At 42.1% G+C, this 25,542-nt stretch overlaps 1 protein-coding gene and 1 pseudogene across 5 annotated transcripts in view; one reads left to right on the top strand and one right to left on the bottom strand.

Annotated features, from left to right (window-relative positions):
- septin9a (septin 9a) overlaps window positions 1-25,542 on the bottom strand; it is a 46,587-nt gene that overhangs the window by 5,183 nt on the left and 15,862 nt on the right. For 2 of the 5 annotated variants that reach the window (XM_028411083.1, XM_028411087.1), the window contains 3 exons: window positions 18,545-19,300; window positions 1,617-1,826; window positions 120-248 (listed from right to left, as the gene is read on the bottom strand). In XM_028411083.1, the coding sequence (XP_028266884.1) occupies window positions 120-248; window positions 1,617-1,826; window positions 18,545-19,300 (1,095 nt within the window). Of the gene's footprint in view, window positions 1-119; window positions 249-1,616; window positions 1,827-8,590; window positions 8,725-18,544; window positions 19,301-19,696; window positions 19,900-24,438; window positions 24,755-25,542 lie in introns of those variants that run through there. The other 3 variants (XM_028411084.1, XM_028411086.1, XM_028411088.1) reach the window with 3 other exon arrangements.
- On the top strand, window positions 11,681-14,671 carry LOC114439272 (uncharacterized; annotated as a pseudogene).

Here is a 25,542-nt window from a genome sequence, read left to right as displayed (position 1 = left end):
TTAAAGACTTTAATCTCTGTGAGTATTAGAAATGAATGACACAGCTGTGCGGGCTGTCATTAATAATAAGTGAACGACAGTAAAACACAGAAGAGCTGAGCTGTTGAAGAGGGTCGTACCATGACTGATGGACTTGATTTCGATGGTTTTGGGGATCTTCTCCTGGCCTGTAGCCAGCACGGACTTACGACTGACTTTTGACTTGAACAGCGTGTTCATCAGAGTAGACTTTCCCAGGCCACTCTGTCCTGTGTGCAAAAAAAAAAAAAAAAAAAGATGAGACAAAGCAGTTCTACAGTGACTGTTTGTAGCAGGTGCCCTGAAGTTTACACTCTGGTGCCATAACAAACCCCAACAAGAATTAATGATATTTCTTACATGGCAGTTTGAACCTCTGGAGAAGTTCAACCGTTAGTGGCTGCCAGTTTTCTTAATGCGTGACCAGAAATAGATTGGGTTTGATTCCTACTATTCCAAGATGCTGTTGACCAGAGAGTGATAACAGGCTCTCCATCCGGATAAAATATCTTCAATGCCTATTTGTTTAGGACCAGCTGTGACCCCTGCACACTGCACTAACATCACCATGGGTTAATGAAGAGAAGTTTGGAGTGCTCCACTGGGAAGTGACCTTCCACAGTTCAAATTCAGGTTAACTAAACATGGAGAACTGAGTTATGGAGATAGACAGGCAATCAGAGGCACATAGCAACATGCACACATGGATCTATACTGTGAATGTGGAACCCGACAGCTGAGAGTTTAAGGACGCCCTACATCCAAAATACCAATCTGCACATTATGCATTGGAATATTGTCTCACTCGGCTGTGTCCACGCTGTCTGCAACAGCTGTAACAACTCTTCATCCAACATTTTACCACTAACAACCATCACAACAGAGACGTATTGCCAAAATCCCACGCTTGCCTTCTATATGTAGCCAGAGCAGAGCAGATTCTAAACTGACTAAAAAAATGACTGATTTTCAAAAGAAAAGATGCACAATGTTTTTTTTCCACTTTTTTCTTTAGCACCACAACTAGCACAATATTAAATCAAAGGGAAAATCAACCAACTACAGCAATATCAAACTCAAACTCCAACATAACATTCCACATTATGTAGAAGTATCAAAGCTTTCTGAACTGCTCTCACTTCAAGTTCACCCATAATGAAGCATGGAGAGCAGGTTTGTTTTGTTTACCACTGGCTCTGCAGTGTTGCACAGCCCTGAGGCTACTTCTCCAGCCAGAGTTTTTATTTGAGAATGAGACAAATCAACTGTTAAAACATCCTCCAGAGGAGGTGTGGTGGGTTTTTTGGCCGCCTGTCACTCACTGAAGTGTGAGTGTGATCACAGAGATATGAAGTCAAAGAGAAAGAGAAGTAAGTTACTCTGAGGTCTCTACTTTCTGTTGTAACTGGAAAAGTATATAAATAATGGATTCAAAAAACACTTGATGGTGCTGACCATTTTGAGGGTAACACACATTGAGTTATATAGTAACAGACTGACACTACCGCCTGCCCTCAGAGACCTAACATGCAGGTCTGTGTGTGGGTGGGATGCACACCTGAGCTAAATCACTGTACATATGTTGGCACATTACTTACCCACAACCATTATGTTGAGCTCAAAACCCTGCTTCATGGCCTTCCTTCTCATCTGCTCCAGGATGGCATCAATGCCCACATAGCTGAAGTCAACCACAGGGCCGCCAGCCTTCTCCCCATACAGGCCACCTACTGCTGGGGACATCATATTATCAGGCACCACCGCCTCAGACATGGCGCTGCTGCTGTAGCTTGGAAACACTTCTGGTCCTGATATGACAAACAGAAAAGGAAAGAAGAGTCAGAGAGATGTGGTTTAGTTGCTGTATGTATGATGAGAAGGGGGTGGAGACAAGAGACAGATAAATGTCTGATGAGAATCAGACAATGCTGAGAATGTGTAAAACAGGAACAGTCAGTAAGATGCGGAAGATGACGAGCTTTTATTGGTAGACATCTTGTTTCTCAGTAAGACAACATACTGAACTAACCGAAATGTCAGGCTCCTCAAAACATACTCATCAACTTCTTTTTGGTGAATAAATGTCACAGCACACAAATAAAACTCTTAAAAAATAAGAAGTGATCTAAAAGACTTGAACCAAAATGGTGAACTGGTTTAGTTACCTCACACACATATAAACAAGACAAAGAACATCTGGATATCTGGACAGAATAGCATCACAGCCATACACCCAACACTCATAATATTTCAGTAATAGCCAGCTCCCAAACTGACGGTGGTGCTAGAGGGAAATGTCAGGGGGTCACACAAGTCAAGATGCATGTTGGCACAAAATCCACAGGTCTGCTGACTGACATACAGTCACTGCCAGAATGGCTTAAAATGGACTCAGCTTTTTCCAGAAAAGTCCATTACTAGAGAAACTATTACAAAACAAAAGTGCTTTACACTTGGCAGGAGGTTATCCCTGCAGTTTGTTTTGATAATGATTAGCTTAATGTCCTTCTGTGGAACGCCTACAGATGTGTGTCTAATCATAAGATAAACATTCAACTGTTATTATGTTCAGTATATGCAGAAAGTAACTGTACCTCTGTAACAATGTGTCCTACCAGTGTTTATGTCTGTACACTACAGAAAACCCTTCACAAGGCCTCTCTTTCTTAGAAGCACAGTGTTACTGTACTGTTAATGTGAAAGCAGAACAGAGAGATACTGCAGAGGATGAAATCTGATCCACTCACAGCTCGTCTGGGTCACACACAGCAAAGCACACAGTACATACTTGAGTTTGTGCGTTTAAACATGGCGGTTGACATGATCTTATACACACAGCCCTTCTTTCATTTGATCACACAGCTGACCTGTAGGTGCACACACACACACTTGAAAACATGAACACACAGACATACATACACCATAAAGACCAGACTGCCTGTCAAGAACTTAACAGCTTTTGGATTCCAGAACACTTGGCCTGCCGCAAAGAGACGAAGTCCAGGCAAAGAGTCAGCTCACACTATATCACCAGGGGAATTAAATCAACAGCCAACCCTGCAGGTAGAAAAATTCCAACTATCATTACATTGATAAATGATGGGGGAAACCTCAGAATAGCACTGCCTATTTGACTGGAAAGTCAAAGCTAGTTAATCTGGATTTCCTGGCTTCCTTCACCACTTCCCAGCAGCCAGTCAGCAACTTATTGTAACTCATTGCCCTCTAACTATCCTCTATACCTCCCATGTTACCATACCATTCCTCTGCTTCTGTCTCCTTTCCTCCTTGCTCATGTCTCTCAGTTTCCCCTCTACATTTCCATCGTCATTTTCTACTGTCTCTTCTTTTTTTTAACGGGGCCACTTGTGGCTTACAGCTCACCCTCCTGAAGTCACCTCTTCTCACTCATGTTTACCTCACATGTGCTGATGCCAATTTCTCTCACACCCTCCAGATTGTTATGTTGTGTACTATAAAGACATGTTGGCCAGGCAGATGGCACAAACCAGGCACCATAGCAGTGAAACATCAACATAAATTCAGGCTTCTGAAAGCTCTCCATCCTAAATGCAAACCACAACTAAAACTACACATCTTAAAGAGTCAAAGAGTGTAAACAACTTGGCAAATATATACAATACAAAGGGAGACAAAGTGCTGGGTGAGCACTGTGGGAAACGAAGTACTAGCCAACAATACCAATAAATCTCTTTCACTACAGGTTGTTAATGGATTCAGTCCTGTCGTCAACTCTAGAAAACTGCAAGTCCCACGGGGCTGAGATGAGAGTGAGCCATTCTGTTGTTTCAGAGTGAGTCAGACCAAACTGAAGAACTTCAGGGCACCATACATCTGGATGATCATTTATCAGACAAAGGTATTCAGCACCATCACCTCCATGATGTGTGGCCTGCTGACCTGTAATGGTTCTTAACCACTAAACACTGGTGTCACTAGACAACTGGTTAGAGCAAGGCCCTATAAATGTTAAAACATTTGACCTCCACCTGTAAAATGTCTGGCTCTTGTGGGTTACCAGCTGGTGGACATTACCTGAGACCAACCAAACACAGCAGCCTAACTGCAAAAAATACAGGCACAACTGGCACAATACAGAAGAAAAGAGTTTTCCCTGTATTGGGTCCAGTTATGGGAGGGCAAGAATATTGTGTTTCCTTTTAGTATGTAAGAAAGCAAAATTAATTTTAGCAGTTGGAAAGCAGAGGATGACTCATTGGGACTTGCTCTGGTGCTGTTTTCAATTACAGGCACTAAAGAATTATTTTCTTTCTTGCTTCCAGGAGTATCAGATTACTTAGATTTTTTTTTGTAAATATAGCCAGCAATCTCCAATACCACAAAACATTTCAGAGAAAAGAACAGAAACAACAGCAGGGAGGTGACAGAAGAGCAAAATGGAGCACAAAAACATGAGATAAAGAGAAGAACCACAAAGGAAGAGGACCATTGAGTGAAGAGACACAAAAGAGAGATAAGGTCAGGGAAAGGAAGGCATGTAGAATGAAGGAGAAGGAGGAGGAGGAGGAAGAATGGAGGAACAAGGAAGAAAAAAAAAAGCATGCACGGACAGTAGAGTTTGTGATTTATTCCACTTTTGGGCCTGGGGCATTCCTTGCTAACTACACACAGACCTCTAAACCAGGATGTAAATACACTCAAAAACCAAGAAAACATGTCCCACTTCCCTGCATGCTCTTTTCTAAAAGGCAATTCAACAATGAAGAACTATGAAAAAACTATAACTGTGTTGTTGTCTGTGTTTAGTGGTGACGTGGTCAAAACCACGGAGCCATGCCTCAGCTGTCCAGGGTGTTGATCTTTACAGCATGGTGAGCAGGTCAGAGGTCATGTTCCCAGTTTAGGCTGGAAAGGAGCAGCGACCTTATGACAAACCAGTTATTTGACCCTCTGCACAAAATGACTCACAACAGAGGAATCCAGAAAGAGGAAAAAGCCTGGACTTTCTTTAATTGGACACTTTTATGGCTGTGTAACAACATGAGGACAGCAGTACTGACTTTCAACTATTTTAATGAGCTATAATGTACCCTAACATTTTCTTTACTGGGGAGAAGATTCTCAAAGAATAAATATAAGCCTCTAAACACTTATAAATCTGAAGTACAGGATGAGTCGTCGGGAAAGCCAAACTGTTTGGAAAGCATCTGGGTTTAAGCTAAAATTGTAAGATCATATGATAATGCACAATTATCCAGATTAAGGAAAAGATTCATTTCATATATATACTCTTTCACCCTTCTCGCCCTCTGCAACAAGCTTCTTCACTGTTTACTTTGATACCATCTTGGTTTATTTAGATTATTACATAGATACCTGCCTGTATCTACGCACACATTCGCAAAAAGGCCAACTGCTGTCACTGAGGTTAAGCTGTGCAATTGCACATGAGAGGCCTACTTTTTGTCAAAGTACCAACCACGATTCACTAAACTGAGAGGACAGCCTAACCACATGTATTTTAAGTGATTGCATGGAATTCAATGTCAAATTAGTGAAGTAATCCACTAAATGGGTTTACAGACCTCTGTTTTATGAAACATCTGCTCTATTTACATTCCCTAACAGGACAATTTTGTGATTTCATTTCAAACTCATCTCGTTGCTAGTTTTGTTTTCAGACCCTGTGACCCTGATGCTTTCTGAGAAGTGTGTGGGCTGCAGCAAATTTTATCTAGCATATACAATTAGAACCATTCTGACTTTTCAAAGATACGTTTTTTATAAATGGTAGTCTTGCCATAATGCCATTTGATCCAGCAGACCTCCAGCAGAGAATTAATTAATTCACATTCATCCACAACCACATGAGTTTACACAAATAAGCATGTATATGTATACACACACAACATTTTCTCAGCCTCTGACAGTGAATCCCTTAATAAAAGGGGGGAAATTGTAGTGTAGTGGCAGTGCAAACATGGTCTGTTGTGTTATTAAAGTCACAGTGTTTGTGCAGCAAGGCTGAGTTCCCAGAGTCATTCAGCTCTCAGGAGAAATGTGCCCTTTGACCCCTGCAGGTTCCAGCTTGCAAATTATGTCATCTTGCAGTGGACAGTGTATATCTGTGTCCACTAAGACATGTTTTTATTTTACTATGTACACAGGTCCTCTATGCAGTTTAAAGCAAGTGGCACCAGCAGTTGGGAGTTCAGAAAATGTAAATTGCTGTAATGACAGTAGAAGCCCACAGGTTTGTCTAGACTGCCAGAGGAATGTGTTCGGTCTCCGCATTGTGGTGGTGGACAAGAGAGCTGTTGTCTTTCTAGGCTCCTAAGTTGAGTTGCAACAAAGTGCACTGTACACAGTTTAATCCGGTAAAATAGAATATATACATCTGCCAACATACAGTAAAAACACAAAAGAGTTCAAGGTACAACTAAGAAAGACAATTCCACTGCACTTCTACCCATTAAAGTACATTTAGGTGCATTTTTAAATGTTACCATAGAGTAAATGCTAAAAATGTAAGTGGATTTACACTCAAGCTAAATGAATAAGGATGTTTTAATTTTCTGAAGCTGGGTAATATTTGCTGGCAATAGCCTGCTAACTGTCCACTGACCGGAGTTGTGCAATTCATTCTGTAGTGATTTATTTGAGTAAAAGGGTCAAAGAGTGTATCAGTGAAATGTTTGGCTGACAGCAAGCACGGGTCCACGAGCCCATGGGTCTCAGGAATATAACCTCTGTCCCTGTGTATGCCTCACCACATGGAAATGGAAATTCCTCTGCCAATAAGTCAAGACACATCCATCCCGATAATATAAAGTGATGTCCCTTTGTTCTGTCATTACAACCCTGACTATAATCAGTTCATCATTGAGTCCAAGTGGACATTTGTGTCAAATGTCTTCTGAAATATTGCTTTTATAGACGTATGGCTGTGCTGTCACTGTGAGGTTGACCTCTCACCCCAAATTCTAATCAGTTCTCCTTCAAATTCAAACAGACATTTGAAGAATTTCTGTCTGTGCTGCTGAGACATTTATCACAATGTGACATCCATGAGGTCACAGAGAACACTACATTTTAACTCTCTCTTTAATCCTAATGTGTCTGCCAACTTCGAAGAAATTACCTAAACCATCTCCTGGTGAGGAGTGCCATTTAAATGCTCACTTGGCTATATGCATTCACCCATTGTTAGAAGATAGGTTTCAGGAATGCTCAAGGTCTCCAAGGCAAATAAAGTTGTTTTTCTTTACATGGGAATGTGCACAAACATATTCTATCAACAAGCAGCACAACCCCTTGGACTCTTTGACACCCTCTTCAGCCTGTTACACTGATCAGGCCTCAGGAGCAGTATTTATGAACAGCGACTGACCCACATACAAAGCTCAAGAGCAGACAAGCAAAGTATATGTGTCATTTCATCTTAATACTCCTAATGCTTTACATTTCCAACAGTCATCGCTCATAGTGAACACAAATTGCACATGCACACACTGGAAAACTCACACCAACTATTCTGAGAATGTACATCGTGTCAAGCCGCAGAGATGAAACATGACCAATTTTGCATTTCAGAGATCAGGTTACATCCATGAATGTTTTGCATTGCAGAGTTGTGATGCAAAATTCCACAACGGATACTTAATCTTACTGCAGCAGCTTACTGTCTGACTCAAACACACCAACGCAAGAGCCAGACTGAAGGTAGCGATGACCTTTTCCCGTGTCCCATTAAACACTGGTGAAAGGTCAAAGTCTGTTCTCGCCTGGCAATGTACAGGGGACACAACAGAGCGCCTTTCAACAGTTCAGTGTGTGTGTGTGTGTGTGTGTGTGTGCATGCTTGTGAGAGAAACCAGAGGCTGGAGACTCTTTTAAAAAGTTGAGGGGTGGTTGGCATATTATATTATCAGAAGGCAATGCCTGTGTTCTCCAGGTCAACCACAGACAACAAAGCCTGGATGACACAATGCTGAGGGCCCAGCTTTGTTACATCGCCAGTTAGCCAAGAGATATTTGGTCTGTGTGGGGGCTAACAAACACCTCAAACAAAGCAAAACAAAAGAATACTCTTTGCTTGTGGTCAACATTTGTTATCTTGTGATCCTCCTTGAAAAAAAAGGACCACTCCACAGATGCCTTCACCACACTTCTCAAAACAAAACTACAACATTCCCTTCTGACTAACAAAGTATGTGTGGCTAACCTTTTATTTCTGAGTGCTTGCTGCTTATCCAGTGTGTGGATATCGAGAGGCAGAAAACAAGAATTTCAATAGAAAAGAAGCTACAGAATATCAACGTGTGTATTATTAAAGACACGGATTAATTACAAAGTTGACAAGTACAACAATGAGGAGATACAAGACAGAGGGAATGCATAACTTGAACAATGGAAATTATGCTCAAAGCACACAGACAAAACCCCAGTGCAACAACTGACAGCCTTCAAATATATACTTGACTCAAAGCAACGTTCATGAACAGCCAGCGTGCACATTAAACCTGACACTTAAGTGCTTCCAGAGAAGAAGAGAAACATACACAGAAAAGAACAAAGGGAAAAAACTTACTTCCTCAACTTCCAACTGCTTCTTATCAAACACACACGCACACACTCCCTCCCAGTATCCAAGCACCCACTGAGTGTGAAGTGTGTGTGTATGTGAGTCCGTCCCTTGTCGAACTGCAGCACTCCAGTGAGAGTGGCTCTGGAAGCTGCCTGCCTGCCCCTCCCACTCGCCGATGTCATGTGACTCAGCGTGTAAAGCAACACGATACGCCCACTTCCTTCACCACCCCCTCAGCACATTAAAAGACCTTCCAGCATGACCTGCATGCACAAAAAGCAAGGCATGTAGACCTGACAACAGACCCAGAAAATTAGCATGTCTGTCAGTAGCTGCAAACAGCTGTCAAACAGCAAAAACACATATTCCTCTGAAATGAACTGGGTACACATCAAATCAAACAACAACATCCCAAAAAAACTTAATGTACACTGCAAAATTTAAATGAGAGGAGAATGCAAATGTAAAAAAAACATCATAAAAGGTTTGCAGTAGGAAACAGGTCTGGACTGCAGACTAGTTTAGTGCCCAGAGCCATGCTGTTTTATTACTTTTAAAATGAGGCTGAAATTAAGACCTGCACATGATTCAGGTTTTATTGTTTAATTTTAAACCTTTCTTTCATTTGTGGATGTAGCAATGCTGCATGGACTTGGGAACACCACTAAAAATCTGCACATTTCTCCATAGAAAACAATCCCCACATTCTTTGCATTTTTACACTGTTGAAATATTTGCAGACAGTAGAAAATTAATTTACAAAATGTGTGTTAGTATAATCGTCGTTTCAGCCGCAAGAGGCTGGAGTGCACCATGGCTACTATTTGGTCTAGATAAAACATGATTACAAACCAATTGCTGTGGCTGATTACTACTCTCGTGGAGTATACGTATGTTAGTGTGATTAAAGAGGAAGGAAACAGCTGTCTTCAGCCTCACAGAGGGTGCAATTACATGCAAGTGCAGCCTGACAGGAGAGCACTCACACACAGTGCAGCACCTGCATTCCTTGAGATAAACAGTCATGAAAACTTGACATAATAGGCTGAAAAGATGGATTTGTTTCATGTCATTATCCTGCCAAGGAAATAAATAAATCGGTCTATGCTGGCACAACAGTGCTGGACAGCTACGCCCAGTGTAGCTTTACATTGTGTCTATCTAAACACAATCAGCACACAATACATAAACACATAACAAGGCAAATCAACACATGGCCCTTTAAAACGTGATAAAACTCTTACCAAATATGGACTTAAAATAAAACCTCACTGTACTTAGTTTTACAAGGTCGAAAACCCGACATTTCCCCTAAACTAAGGGCCCCTTTTACAACCTCATGTTCCCTGCCTTCTTCCTTTTAATCTCTCTTTCTCTGAAGTGCTAGTTTATCTCCCTAATAAAAAAACCCTACATTTAAACTGAAGATATTAAGAAATGACAGGAGTTACTAGCAAGTTGAAGGTGAATGTACATTTTGGAAAATGATGATGTCAGGGAATAATTTATACAAACACTCTTGGCAACTATGATCTCCAAACACACTCTTCTGGCTTCTTTTTCACTTCACCACCTCTCAGGAGCCTCTCTCCAAAGGTTTTTATTAACAGCACAAAACCTAAAAAGTTAACCTTTTACCCAAGCTCCCCTGAGTGTGAAACAATGTTACCTCTGCTTACACCCATCAATGTCAACTTCAGCCTTACAACTGGAGTATCTATGCTGACAAGCGTCTTCAAACATTCAAATATGTGATTAACAGGTTAAAACAGACTGCATCCTTTTAGAGCTAATTTCCCCTAAAGATTCTAAATCCTGCCTACATGCAAAGAAAGCAAACCATCATTTGTTTTGATCCAACAAAACTCGGCAGATTCCCTCATTCAAGGCCGGCTACCCTGCTGGGGACCTTTTCAGATAAATGTATCTTCACTTTGAGGAGGCAGACAATGTAATGACAGAAAGCCAACGTTAGCAAGAGCTGAGCCAAGATGGTGTCACATATTGGCAGGCAGAGCGCACGGCAGCCGTTTGACCCATCACAGTGTTCCTGCAGCTGTCCACATTTAATATGAGAACCATGAAGGATACAAGCACCATATACTTTTTATTGAATCCAGCACATAATCTTTCCACAGCAGAAAAGTGCATATGTAGGAGCACTTGTGAAGGTAATTTAATTTATTAAAAGGGAATGTAGGAGGGAAATGAATTCATTTTACACTTTTTGATGCACTGTATGTTTCTGAGAAGCATAGAGCGATTGAAAGGAAACAGCAACATAATTTAATATGTCTGTGCTGCCTATGTGAAAGATGAGATCACAGAGAAACTAAATGTTTTCTTTGTCTGTGATTTGTTTTCCCTGCTCTGTTTCTGCCTGAAGGGGATACCCACACCTCCATGCAAATTGTCAAGAGACATGTGTCTCTCTGTGTGTGTGTGTGTGTTTATGGAGGTGTCACATGCTTCCAGTTCTCTGGGAAAAGCGGAAGTCCTTCCTCAGTTTGGACAATTTATAGTAAACAATCAAATGAGACCCTGTTAGTGCAGTGCGGCGAGCTCCAGCAGTACTATGTATGAATACTAGCTGAGAGCCACACTGCTAATCCATTGACTGGTAGGTTTCTATCCTTTAAGCTAATGTGGATTTAAATACAGCACCGACACAAAGCTCTCACAACCTCCAGGTTTGATACCTCCTGAGGCTCTCTACCTGTGTGACAGCATCTCCTGCTGGTTGCTAACAGAGTTGCAGCTGAACAACACACATTGTAAACAGCTCCTCACAGCCGGGGTGCAGCTAGACGTTCAACATGCAGGAGCCCTCACATTTGCTGTAGTCACTGTTTTGTGAAAAGAGTTATGTGTTTTTTTTTTTTTTTAAATGTCATCCCTGTTGCGTAAGCCATTAGTCACCAATTAGTAAACAAAATTTAAGCACTACTCAGCAGATGGAGCAATCTCTATACAGATTTGGGCTGGACAAATCTGTACAAATTATGCCAGCTCCAATGGATAACCACAAACTCATCTAATCAATAATGAGTCAGGACTGGCTAATAATAAACCAAACCAACCCATCATAAAGCTTTACACGAAGTTCAACACAATCGAGAATGTTTTGACTATCAAATTCTCTACTTCCATTTTGACCAGTTCATGACTGAAGAGGCGGAGATCTATTTTCTTTCTTGAATAAAGAAGGTAGTTTCATGCAAACAGCTGTAATATCAAACTTCCTGCTACCATCAGCAACACTTGTTTCCTTGGTTTCATTTATGAGGAAACTGTAACCTAGAGGTAGCTACGACTGCTCTCACACAAACATACTGATCACATTCTTGACTGCAGCAGGCAAATGCAGGTAAGCTCTCTTCTTCACTTCACTTCACTTCACTTCCATTCTAGTTACTGTTTACAGGGCAGTCTTTATTATGAAGGCTTCGGTGCTTGGATAACATTCTGAGGGAGAAAACAGTCTTTTTATTTTGACAGTTCAATATTAGCTAGCTAGCAGGTTTGTGATAGCCAGCAGGAGCCTGTGTGTGTTTGAAGCTCTGCCATCTGTTTGTCAAAGACATGCATAGTACAAAAACTGATCACAGTTTGCAATTTATTAAGTAAACAATTTGAAAATAGATATAATTTAAGATGAATATAACATTTCTCTTGTTGCTTTTGACCACTGATGGATTCCTTCCAACTCTGTTTTCACTCTAATCGATCCTCACAGTGTGTAAGTGCAGACAAATTACCATTTAACATTTATCTGAAGCCAACACCAGGCTTGTTATCAGCGCTCAGTCCAAACAACATCAAATTTACAAACTGAAAGTGTCCGGACAACAAGAACAACAATGACGGTGAAGGATTCAATCCAAAAAACCAAAAGCCAATAATGTTAATAATGTAACTTTTCAAATGAAGGTGGCAACACTGCCGAAACACACACACACACACACCTTCAGCAAGCACATTATAGGGCAGGGCTGCCCGAACAAGCCTGGCAGTGAAGATAAAAGGACCTAGTGTTAAAGACTAAAGTATGTGCTTGCATAATTTCCTGTAAAGTTTTGTGTGTCGCAATCAGAAACGCTGATGTTGTCACGGGTTTATTATTTAGTTAGAAACAAGATTTTGTCTTTTCATTTCCACTATTTCTTCCTGATACAGGCTTACACTGATAACAGGAAAAACCTGTTTTAAATAGGTAGACTATAAAATGATCCATCATCACAATACAAACAAATGCTAGGAACATGTAAAGGCTAACAATGTGCAATAATACCTGTTTACATGTCTTTACAGCACAATGGCGATGTCAACAAGAATCACATGGTGCTGTGCCGCTCTGTTCTTTGGCCTGACCTCCGTGTCAGCTGTACAAAAGCTCAAATCAATCGAGGACCTGAAAAAAATCAACTTTGGAAAGTCTGTGCCCAAGCACAGTCTTCTACTGCTGTACTGGTTCGCAAACACAGTTGTAATTGACAACAACAATGTCATACGGCTGACCTTTAACCCAAATAGCGATGATTACGGCTCACATCATTACGGCAACTTTGAGGGGATGTTAGACCCGCTGCCTCGGGGAAATGTCAGATACAGATACTTCACTGTTGGAAATCTTAATCAAGAGACATCTACTGAACTTCCATCATATGTCCTCTTCCCTACACTGGGGTATGAAGGAGACAACAGGGACAGGATCATATTCAGAGTCAGGGAACACAACGGGGGATGGCAAGATTTACAGGTAATAGACCAAGTTTATATCACACAGCACTATGAGACACATGAACAACAGGGGACAAGGTATGATCCAGATCATACGTATCAAATCACCACCCGCCTTTTGAATGTTATCAGAGCGTTTTCTGTGGAAGGAAATGGCAGAAACTCCCTGCCACAGCTCAGAGACCGTTTTGGAAGCAACGCTGATGATTCCCAGTTAAGGCTCATTAGAAACACATGGGGTGACCTTGCTTGTCTTGGACTGCTACTGTTTATTGTGATCCACGAGAAGTACCCCTCTCCCTCTAAACGACCCAACAACAGACCTCAGCCTGCACCGAGAAGGAACCCACAACCTGATTTTGTTGTTAACATCACAGACAACACTGATTATAGTGCTTATGGGGCCTATGCAAGACATCTGCGTGATCAGGGGAATGGCATATTGCTTGACGTAACAACCGGCACAGGTGGAAAAGCCAGGATTTGTTGGAGAAGTGTTCCACGTCATTATCTGCAAGAAGGTGTGATGGTCGCACTTTACAAGAACAATGAGGACGAAGTAGCTATGGCTTCCAAAACTATTGGGAATGGATCAGACAGTTATGACACATCTGTACCCCTGAATGACAACCTTCAGGTCCGGCTGCATAAAGTGAGAACGCTGTTTGCTTCTGGCCAACATTGGGAGAGGAAATATGCAGAGGTTCTGTATTCAAGAATTACACAGAAGCAGTTAATATTACCGGCTACAATGCAAACCTACAACTCTTTGTAAAAGATGGTAAAGCCTGTGCTCGTCTGTATGTGAAGAAGTCTTTCAGAGACTGGAGGTCTGAGTTCAACAAATCTTGGGTCGGATTCTACAGCTCTGCAGATGCAGCCACAAACAGCTATGAGTGGTGGCAATGGCAGTGGGCAACCAAATTCAAACTAAACACAGATATTCAGGACTACTTCCATGATGTCTATGAATATCACTCGAGTATGGCAATAGCACTAGGAGTGGAAGCGCGGTTCATAATAAATAATGAAATTGTGAAAGCATGCACTCCAAGCTGGAGAGACTAGAGAGAGACAGGTAGCAGTTTGCAATACACAGACATTGTTCCCATTACAAATTTAAAAATGATACAATTAAATCATTTCCAGAAAACAATCAAAAAAGGTTCTACATTTTGCCTCATTCCATTAATGACATGGTTGTTACATGCTTCCATACTTTTTAAAAAAAAAAACAAAAGCCCCGTTAAGAAAATTGAAGGGTTTATGTTCAGTAAAATGTTAAATAAACACAGGATGTGCATGGTTCAGTAACCTTAATTATATTTATCAAACGTAGGTAATTAAAAGACTGAAAAGCCTTAGCTTGCAATAAATAATGGCCCTCTTCCACTGGAAAAAAGTCACTATTTTTGCATATACAGTATACACCTGCCTTTAAGAGGCTACAGAACTGGACTGCCAAACTGATCTTATGCAGAAGTAGTGTTGTCACAAGTGAGCAGAAATTATTTGCACTGTGAAAATTAAAAAGATGTAATTATGTTTAAAGAAATCAGATATATTTATAGCTGTGGTTTTATGTTATTGTTACTGTATGTGTCAGTTTTGCCTATGTGTGTATTTAATTGTGTGCTATGTCTATTAAATGTACATATTGAATATGTTTTTTTTTTCTTTAGACTGAGATTGAACATGAGGTTTCGTTTCACCCTGGTCCTTTTTGCGTTTTATAGTGCTGTTTACACAGTTGCAACATCAGTACAAAGTCTTCTTTTTATGCCTCTTATCTATCAGTCACCATAATACTTTGCAACAGATTGAATCATGTATACTCCACACATTTCGGTACGTCGAATTAAAGAGTGCCACCAGAGCTGATTCATGTGTCTGAAGTGATACAGAGAATGTTGCTTAAATGACATGAACATATTGTATTCTGTGAAAGTGTGTTTATTAAAATATTTTATTTGTCATGTCAGTGCTTTATTATATGCTTAAGGAAACGGTATGTGCCAAATCCAGATACGCAGCACATGACACATCCTATATATATAGGATGTGTCATGTGCGGCGTATCTGGATATATATAGAGAGAGAGAGAGAGAGAGAGAGAGAGAGAGAGCATATATATATATATATATATATATATATATATATATATATATATATATATATATTTTTAAAATTTTTAATTCTTTTTATTTTTTTTTTTAAATCGGATTTAATCGTTGCATCCTTCCTGCAGATACCCATACCCCCACACAAATACATGATTTATCAGAGAGATCATTTCCTTCCCTTGTGACATGCACAAGTCATTTCTAACCAACGCTCATCAAAAGGCCTTTATATTTGTGTGAAGGAGGTAAACACCATTTTAATCTGGTGAAACGAACATAGTGCTCAGCAGGCCAGCACAAGACTTTGGATCATAAGATAATGATTCATCATTTTAAAAGAAGGATTGCAGACTCAGCTCAACTTTTTCTTAAAGGTGATGGAGCCAAGTGTACAAAACAATACAAAACACAAACTGTTGTTCATTTCGTCATCCGTTTCTTTCACCTCTTCAATGTCAGTATGAGGAAGAATTGCAGTCAGCCAAAAATATCTCATTCTTGTTACAAAACAAAATGGTTCAACAATATGTTTGTTTAAGTATCTCAATTGACTCCAGCGTTCTGCATTGCAACAGCCATGACAAAACAAATCAAGGTCAATACAAGGGATAGGAAACTAACATGAGCTCTGTACACAATGACTGACTGTGTGTGTAAACATGAGATCACATCCTGCCGACGTCTGGATACAGCTGCTCGTCATTACAGCCGACCACTCGACCGTAGCACAGTATGTCATTACAGCACCTTGTGCTTTACAGTCGCCATGAAAATAGTTTGTCAACATGCTCATCAGTCACTCTCGCTGTATCCACATGAGCAAAGACACGGGAAGAAAGCCTCAATGCAGGTATATCACAGGTGTACATCCTATCAGCCTCTAAGCTAACGCTGAAACAATGCAGCAGGAGGAAAAAGTGCAGGAAAGAAAACTCAATCAATGCTGTGTGTGCTCCAGAAAAAACTTTACATAAAAAATATGTTTCTCTTCATTTTCCTCTCCCTTTCATTCTGCCCCTCTGTGTTCTACTTGCGTCTTTTTTGCAGGGGCTTCCTCCTCAAAACTGCTGTGCAGGAAGGTGGAAATCTGAGACAAAAGTGTCAGAAGCTGAGACTTAATCCTCCCCTTTTCCCTCTGCTCATTTCCCTTCTACGTACACAAGGCCACATTTCAGATATCTAGCATGCACATGTGCTTACTCATTCACCAGTGAACCAACGACGGTGCCCAAGTAAGTATAACTAAAAAACATGTTTGGCAAGAAATAAAACGAAAACTTTAGCTGTCCACAAAGGATGGAAAGAGACAGAAACAGGCAACACGCTTTATAAAAGCAAACTGAAAATTGGAGGGTTTCTATTTTTATTTAAACATTTTATGACCTCCAGATTTGGAATGTATCACCTCCCAGCCGCCTACGCCTGGATACTACTTAACCAGTGAGAGCACAGCTGTCTCTGGATAGCAGAGGCGTGCGCACACAGACACACACAGCTGCAGTATGAAGATGAGCTATAAGAAGCTCAGAACACTTCTGCAAGAGTAAACACGCTTTTCCATCTAATCTGGGAACCAGCCCCCAACTTTTCAAAATAAAAATAAGTGCAGTTCCTGGTGAAAAAGTAAAACTTCCACACCCTGACTTACCTTACTGGGCTCATTGCTGCTACAAACAGCTGCTTAAAGGCAAGAAACTCTGAACCTGTGTAGTATACATGCCCAAAGGTTTCTGCATTAGTTAAATGCTTGTGCAACTTCCTGCAAGAAACTGGCTGCTCCACCAGCTGTCTCTCCCTAGTATTAGACAGATCTGTGCACAGATCTCCTCAACAGCTCAACAGCTGGCAATGCATGACCCTCAGCTGTGGCAGCCACTTCCAAATACATGTACTATTTAGCCCATAAAGTCTGAGCCTGGCATTGCAACACGAAGTCACCAAGAACATGCAGAAAAATGAAAGAATGATTCGTACTTTAAAGAAAAGCAGAGGTAGAAAACACACCATCTGCATGGAGTAACATTTTAAACAGGTTTACACACACTACCCACACTGCAAAGACACAAGCATGGTTTAAAAACCCTGTGGACATCGATAAAGTAGTTTAGAGGAAGTCCGACTATGAATCAAAATGCTGGACGAGCAGATGCAGCAACGATGTCACCTACCCTGAAGAACTGGGACAAAAAGTAAAACAATAACATCAATAGAAATGAGCAGTTAATCCAAAAAATTAATGCCTCCTCACCAGTACGATGTGCTGTGTAAGAAGTGCAGTGTCAGTGTAGTGTGTCCAGCGAGGTTAGTCAGCAGTGGCTAAAAAGAGCCTCCAACAAAGATAATTTCATTCAGTAGTCGGTGCTTCTTATGTCACAGGCATGTAACTACCTAAAGAAATTAAATTACTTTAGAAAAAAACTGCGATGTTATCGTCAACTTTGAGCCTTAATTGCTTAATTTAAGTTCAAATTAGTTGGCCCATACAGTCGACTGCCTGAGCAGTCCTTGGAGCAGTCCAGGGATTCTCATCAACTTCACTGACCTATATTTCCAGATCTGGACTGACAGGCTCACAAGTATTCCTGTTTGTGCTCTTTTATTTAGGGTTGGCACAGTGAATTCACAGCTGTAACTTTAGAATACACAAAGAAGAATAAACGGTCATAAAAAGCTGAACTTTGTGTTATGATAAAACGACAGTGTCCAGTTAGAAACAGAAATATGAGAGTTATCCGACTATGATTGAGCATACGCCTTCACTCAAAATGCATGTGTTGCAAGATAAAGCTAAAACGAAGCGGCCGTGAACTGAGAAATGGAGCAGCAACAGCAGCAATGATTAGATGATTACATCACAGTTTAGTTGCAGCCAAACTGTTTTTTGGATTGTTGAAGCTGGTTACAACCCCTCAAAAGAGCAACAACAGCTAAGAGGTTCTCACTGCAATTAGACGCACAAATGGTTTATGGAAACAGGCTAAATGGCCTCACTTGGTAAGTCATTTTTGACAAAGACATATGAAATGTGTCAAGTTTTAGCGACAATTTTTTTGTAGCTGACACTGAAAACATGCTGAAATGACCATGTACTCACTCTCTGTTGGTCTGGCTGTGGGTGGCTCTGTGACAGGGGACTGCATCCTCTCCAGGCGGCCCTCTGCCAGGGAAGGCAGGGGGGCAATGGGTGCAGGTGGCAGGTGGTTGTTGTTCTCCACTGCACTGCCTGTTGTCAAACCGTCCTGCTGTCTGAAAGTTGGCATCTCTGGTCTCTTAGGAACACCCTCCACTGGGCTGAAGCTGGGGGATGGAGGTTCTGCTTTTCTTTGAGGGGGCTCAGGAATCCTAGAGGCCGGGGTGGAGGACAACTGGGCGTCCATCCTCCGGGGAGGGGCAGGGGGCTCATGAGGGCGTGTCACGCCAAACTCCGCCCGTCTGTTTGTGGCACTGGAGATGGAGTTAGACGAGGTGTCCACTGGGTTACTCCGACTACTCAGGCTGACCTCTGGCCGCTTGAGGCCAAAGCGGGCGATGCCAGCACTGGTCGAGTTATCAATCTGCTTTGAGGAGACCTCAATGGAGAGCTCTGTGCGTCGGGAGGAGGCTGCGTCAGGGTTGCGACTCCCCGATAACTCAACACGCCTCATGCCGGACTTTGGGGAGCGTGGATTGGAGGACTCGGAGGGGGGGGATCTTGAAGACGAGTAGTCGGAATTGCGTGAGCTCACGTCGAAGCTACGCTGGCTGGAGGAGGAGGAGGTGGATGAACGCAGGGGGTTGGTGGTTCGGCGAGATAGGGGCGAGGAGTGTGTGGATGTGTCCGTTTCCTCCACCTCAAATGATCTTTTCAGTGCTGAAAAACAGAGAACACAGGTGGTTGGACAGATATCAGAAGACCATTATTTTTGCATTTAAAAAAATAAGTGAGTGACTGACAACTCTTTAATTCTGTAGGTTTAGTGTACAGAATTAATTAAACCTTTTTCCTGAGTGAGACCAAAAACAGTGATTTGTCTCACAGCAGTTTGCCCAAATCAGCAAGCAACAAGCCAGGAAGGAGGACAACATGAGCCACTGATGGATAAAACTAAATTAAAGAATAAGAACATGCTAGGTGAAAACATGTCTAGGCTAAAAACAGTCAATCATTGGGTAACGACATACGTTACTTTAATAATCATAGCATCCTACCGGTGCAGTTAGCATAACCGTTATCAATAATGACGAAGACAAACTCCGCTAATCTTACCTGACTTCACACGCTTCACGTAGCTTGCTAGCAACATGGCGTCTGTATTTCTTTTTTGTTTTGTCGTCCACTGGGTGAAAATATTCCTATATTCCCACCAAGCAGGGTTTAACAGGCGGATAAACTGTTACATACAAACCTCACGTCTACCACTGAAGGACAACACAGACTCTCTTAGTTAAAATTTCGCCTGCAAACATGAGTTAAAGCTACACCGGCAGCGTCTCCTCACTGTCACGCTGACATCTCGCGCACCTGTTGACACGAAGACTCAGCTGATCACGTGACGCCTCAATAAATCCACACATCCGGAAATCAAACTGGATTTTATACTTCATACTTTTTTATTGTTTTGATTATTAATTTGGCTTACCTTATAAGGTAAATACAAAATAATTTCTGTTTTTATTTTATCTGATCAAAGTTTTGATCCCACAAACAGATCCTCACCCTTTACATCATTTAAATAGGATCAATTTATTCCTCTAGCAGCCTCAGTTTGATGCATGGTTTTTAAGTCTGTGTGGGATGGGGAGGTGACACCTGGCTTCCCTCGGCCCGGCCCATCTCAGATAAACACCCGAGCATCTGGCCTCCTCCAAGAATGATGAGCCAAGCACCGGACCTGAGGAACCCCTGTTTCTGCTGTGTACTGAGAGATGAAGCTAATAAATCTGAATCCTGTTATAGCAAGGAAACATTGTCTAAAGCAACCCTTATGTTTCATTTTTACTGTTACATCACTTATTGTGGAGTTTTGCTATAAGCACAGGCTTATTCTGCAGGCTGTGTCCATACTGCATTGATCTGCTTACTTTGTTGCATTAGCAGATACAGTCATTTGCAAGGCAAGCCAATTTAACAGCCACATCTATCTGAATCATTCTGCATTATAACACACAAGCTAATGTCAGAAGCAACAAAAGGAGGAAGGCGGTTGGACAAAGTGCAATTCACACACACAGCACGAAAGGAACCTTTGCATAACCTCAAACAAAACAAAACACTGTGAAGTGTGAATACGCACACAATGCACACCTATTATATGAACTGTCTTTGACAATAGGCATTTTGTGTTGCTAATGAGAAAACTGGCCATGACATTTATACTCGAGGACAGGAAATGAGCAGACGGTCTGTTAGTGATGATGAGGTCAAATGTAAAATTTAAGTGACAATAATAAGTGAAGCTGGTGATTGGACCTCATTAATAACATGAGGTTGCTGTTAATATGATACAATGATCTGTTTGTCTTAATATGTGCTAACTGAGCTCTTCGGTGACAGAAGGCCAACACAGTGACGTCCTCACAGACACAGTGGAGACAGAGGCCTCGTCAGCTGTGTTACTCTGTGTATGTACACTACGAGTGTGTGTGTTTAAACACAGCTGCAGAGCAAAGCAAACCCAGCCTGTTTTTTTTTTCTTTCTAGCTGGAGTCGAACTCAGCCTCCGTTAGCATCATTGCATCATGAATTTGTGTACGTGTGTAAATGATGGAGAGTTGTTTGTATTTAGTGCATAGCACAGTTTGAATGATCACATCCTAGTTCAGATAAATACTGAAAACACCCCTCTCTCTCTCTCTCTCTCTCTCTCTCTTTGGATGCCCGTGCTTGCTCTCTGCTCCTCTCTCTACCTCTCATTTGACCTGGAATGGAAGTAGATTTTTGAACGCTATTCATCTTGGACTCTGTTCTAAACAATATGCGGCAAACTTGCTCCTGGACTGAACCACCAAATAAGGAAGACATGGAGCCAAGCATGATGTTTTTTCAGCCAGCGCTCGCTCAGAATCCATGTAGCTCACTGAAACACAGTGCAACTGCCAGAGAATCACATGATGTTGCTTCTCCAATGTAGCATATACTGACTGAGCAGCACATTCTCTATGCCTCTCTGAGCATGACAGTGGATGAGCTGGATGGGGCGACAATGTCGTTTTTTTCCTTCTGTGGTTGACAGTAAGCAAGAACTTTGTTAAACCGAATCATCACCGGTCCTTAAAGAAACCAAACTTTTCTGTTTCCTGCAGAAAAAGAGACTTTCTAATCAATGTATACAAGAAGATCTTTCATCACAAGCTAGTTGATTTGAGCTCTAACATGGTAATAACTCCAGGGTCTTGCCTTTGGATTTTAACTCCATGTGTCCAACAGGGAGAAAAACAGCAAGGAGTAGTTTTAATGCCTAACAAAGACATGCTGTGTTCACTCTGCAGAGTGACCCTAGCTGCTTCCCAGCAGCAGACCTGCAGTTGCCGTCATTAGCAGGAAACCTGCCCTATAGCTGCTGGGCCTGATAATGCTGATAAGGATGGAGACGCCTGAACAGACACTGTCAGAGGACACTTCCTAAGGGTCAGCTACCTACCATGGTCACCAAGTCAGACTTCTCCTCCAGTTTCCCTTAGTTCTGAAGAAAACATATATAAATATCGTCACTGCAATCTATTTTGATGCTGTTTTTTTTCAATGTGTTTCAAGTCAATCTTATCACTGACTGTCAAAACCTGTGTTTTTGTTATGGGTTGGGCCCCATGTAGCTCTGTAAAAAAAGAGGCCCAGCTGTGCTTGGATCCACTCCTCTACTGCCTACCCCAACATTTTCACCCACCACAGAAATCTGCTCCTGTGGAATTTCCTCTCAATGGACCAGCAAATGCCCTTAACACGCAGTTCAGAGATACAGCGAGGAAGAAAAAGAGAGAGATTGACTAAAAGAGCTAGATGCAGTTGTCATGTTTAGAATGTCTGCAATCCCATTGATATACATGTTTCAATATCAGACAGCACATGAGGAGATGACACTGCATTTGTGTGTGTGTGCAGCACAGCGGATGTGGTCTGGTCAATGGTCTGTGTCAGCTTGTAAGGCTGAGGTCACAGCTGAGGTCATCAGCCTCATGGCTCACGGCTTCTCATTGACGTCATCAGCCGAGTCTGTGTTAGAGTGGACCACACTGTCCAGCAGGTTTTTGTTCTATACTGTCCATATGTATTGTGCAGCATAAATACACCAGAGATGGCAATACCACTCTGGACCACTGGGTGGACTAGTGAGTTAATCCAGCGTCATATCTGCCCTCAGGGACTACAGATGTAAGTTGTTATTATCACTTTAATAGGACTATTGGAGCTTGTTGAAGTCCCCCCTCTGCTTAGCCACTGTCGTCCTCTTAAATGTATCATAGGTGCTCCATTGGTGTGTTATCAGTTTTGCGATGGAAGCAGGTCAGGGTGGTGGTTGCACTGTCATCCATTTTCTGTTGCTCTCTGGTTCAGTTTAGGCACTAAAAATACTTGGTCCCAGACCACATGCCCACAAGAGTTTACAGATGTTATTACTCACCACAATAGATGATAATATACTTCAGTAGGAAAAAGATGCCATACCAAAAAAAGAAAATCAGGTGCACCTTCCAGAATGAAGAATAACAATGAATGCTTCAAACAAAGTGCAAGAGTAGCACAGGGTGAAAAGAGTCACTGGACTGACTCCATGTTTTTCCACTACCTAAAGTTATCTAAGGACAGCCATCATAAGCTAATGGCCTTACCAGATCAAGTAAGGCAGGAGCTGCACAACTCCCTCAGTGTATTGCTTTGAAAAGTGTGTTTTCTTTAGTGATGCTGTGCTTATATAGCTTTATAGCAGCTTGCAGCTTGTGTTAATGTTCAGAAGATCTAAAAAAGCTCATGACAAGGGTTAGGTAAGTCCTTCTTTACTTTCAGAACCTCCCTTGCAGCATCTGTGCCATGCTGTTCTCACTGAGCTACGCATCAGGTCATACATCATGGTCCAGGGTGGTGACATAAAGGTATTACCACACACTCAGCCGAACCAGAGGCAACACACACCATTGACAATCACAACAGTAGCCCATTATGCTGGTGTTACACATGAGTGAGGGGTATCTACAGGCATGACTCTGAGCCACATGGTTAGCGCACGCTCCTGCACCCCCTGATGCTTCCCTTTCTGAGCAGCACTTATCTTTCTGCTCGGTTGCACTGTGTAAGCCAGCGACTTAAAGAGAAGAAGAGAGGGAGGCAGAGAGATTCACCCTACATACCACAAGCAAACTGGTGTTGACAGAAGAGCAGCTCTGGACAAGTGTGGATGTGTTTCTAATGACTACGTTTGTGAGAGACAGGAGACAGATAGTGAGATGGACAGACAAGTTTTGGGGGGGAGATGCCGACCTGTCAACCACCCATCCGCCCATCCGCCCGCCCTTCTCGCATCCAGGCAACGGAGGGGAAGAGAGGCTGCAGATGGACAAGTGGAGAGGGGGGGGGGGACACAACAGCCAGGAGGGAGAGGAGTGGGAGGTGAGGGATGACAGGGACAATCTGTGGGCCAGGGGTAGACAGAGGAGGGGGAAGTGGTCCAGGTGTTCACCTCACAGCCATATGGTCAGTATCATTTGATGCCCTAAAGAGAAACAAATCGGTTGCACCCTTTTTCTCCCATTCACACAAATACACTCAACAAAAGTAAATAGCCACACTTTAAGCCCAAAGTTTCCCTCTCCAAACACCCCAGCTCACCGCAGACGTCAACAAACCCCTCACACTCTCCATTTTTTTCCAGATCTGCTTGGTTCCAATCAAACATGTGGAAACTATCTATAGTGTCCTCATGCCCGGGGTTACACAGAGCCTTACTCCCCAGAGTAAGAGGCGAAAAATGAATTGAAATAAAAAGACAATGGAGCAACAGAGAGAAAGAAACTGACCTTCAAAGTCTGATATGATCCCTTCCAAGTGAGCGTTGACAGTGGAATCAGACATTTTGGGGAGTGTATAATACAAGAGAGAGGGAGCAGGGTTCCCTTTCCCCAGCAAGGAAAAGTCTTCCTGAAGCACAGTCCCGCTTTTAAACAAATCCCAAATTAGGAGCTTGAGTACGAGAGAGAGGACGAAGGGGAGGGAAAAAAACACCAGCAGCTCACTGATCCAAACCTTGTCTCTCCCCTCGCTTTCTCAAAGCAGCAACTTATTTTTCAGTTCTCCTCCTTCTCAACTTCCAGAGCCTGGAATGAGCGAGCATTGACATCCCCCACCCTCTCTCTCTCGCTCTCTCTCTCTCTCTCTCTCTCTCTCTCTCTAGCTCACCGCCTTCCCTCCCCCCTTCTTCTCCTTCCCTCCATATCCACCCTCCCTCCCTGCAGCCCTCCTCTCAGACTTCTTTCTGTGAAACCTCTCATTTTCAGCTGGGCTAGTCAAATTATTCACATGCTAACATTCAAACACTTCCTGTAGGCTCTGTCACATGACTGACACACTCTCGGGCAGCACACAAGGAGCCTGTTTCTGAGATTTTTGCGGAAAACATAAATCTACCACCCTCGCTTACTGTAAAGTCAATTCATTCATTCCATCTTACAGTGTGAGGAGTGAAAAGCTACAGTAGATACATGAAGAAATCCAGAGTGGAGACAGGACAGTACTGTGGACTAATATGGCCAGGCTCGCACAGCCTCAGACGTCAATAAATCAGGAGCTTAATGGCTAAATGAACGACGGCCATTGCCTGTATCTATGTCACATTTCTCCGTCCTGCTGTTTTTAGAGACCAGTCAGTGGTGGGCCTGGAGTTAACTGATGCCAATGAGAAGAGTGATCAATATTTCAGCTTAAAATAAAAGCATCTCTGAGTAGACACACGAAATAATGCAGATTGGAAAGGTATCATTTAAAAGGAGGTGTGGGGAAATCTTACCAGCAATGTGTCACTTACATGGAATCAGCTTTTTTATACATGTTCCCAAAACAAACATAGCAACTTAAAGATTCTCCCTTATTGTCAATATTTTGCACATGATGTTTCTTTTACCAAA

The sequence above is a fragment of the Parambassis ranga genome, chromosome 8, assembly GCF_900634625.1.
Source record: "Parambassis ranga chromosome 8, fParRan2.1, whole genome shotgun sequence".
NCBI classification, from domain to species: domain Eukaryota; kingdom Metazoa; phylum Chordata; class Actinopteri; family Ambassidae; genus Parambassis; species Parambassis ranga.
Note: the sequence above shows the minus strand (reverse complement) of the source record. Positions and strands in the feature narration are given on the sequence as shown.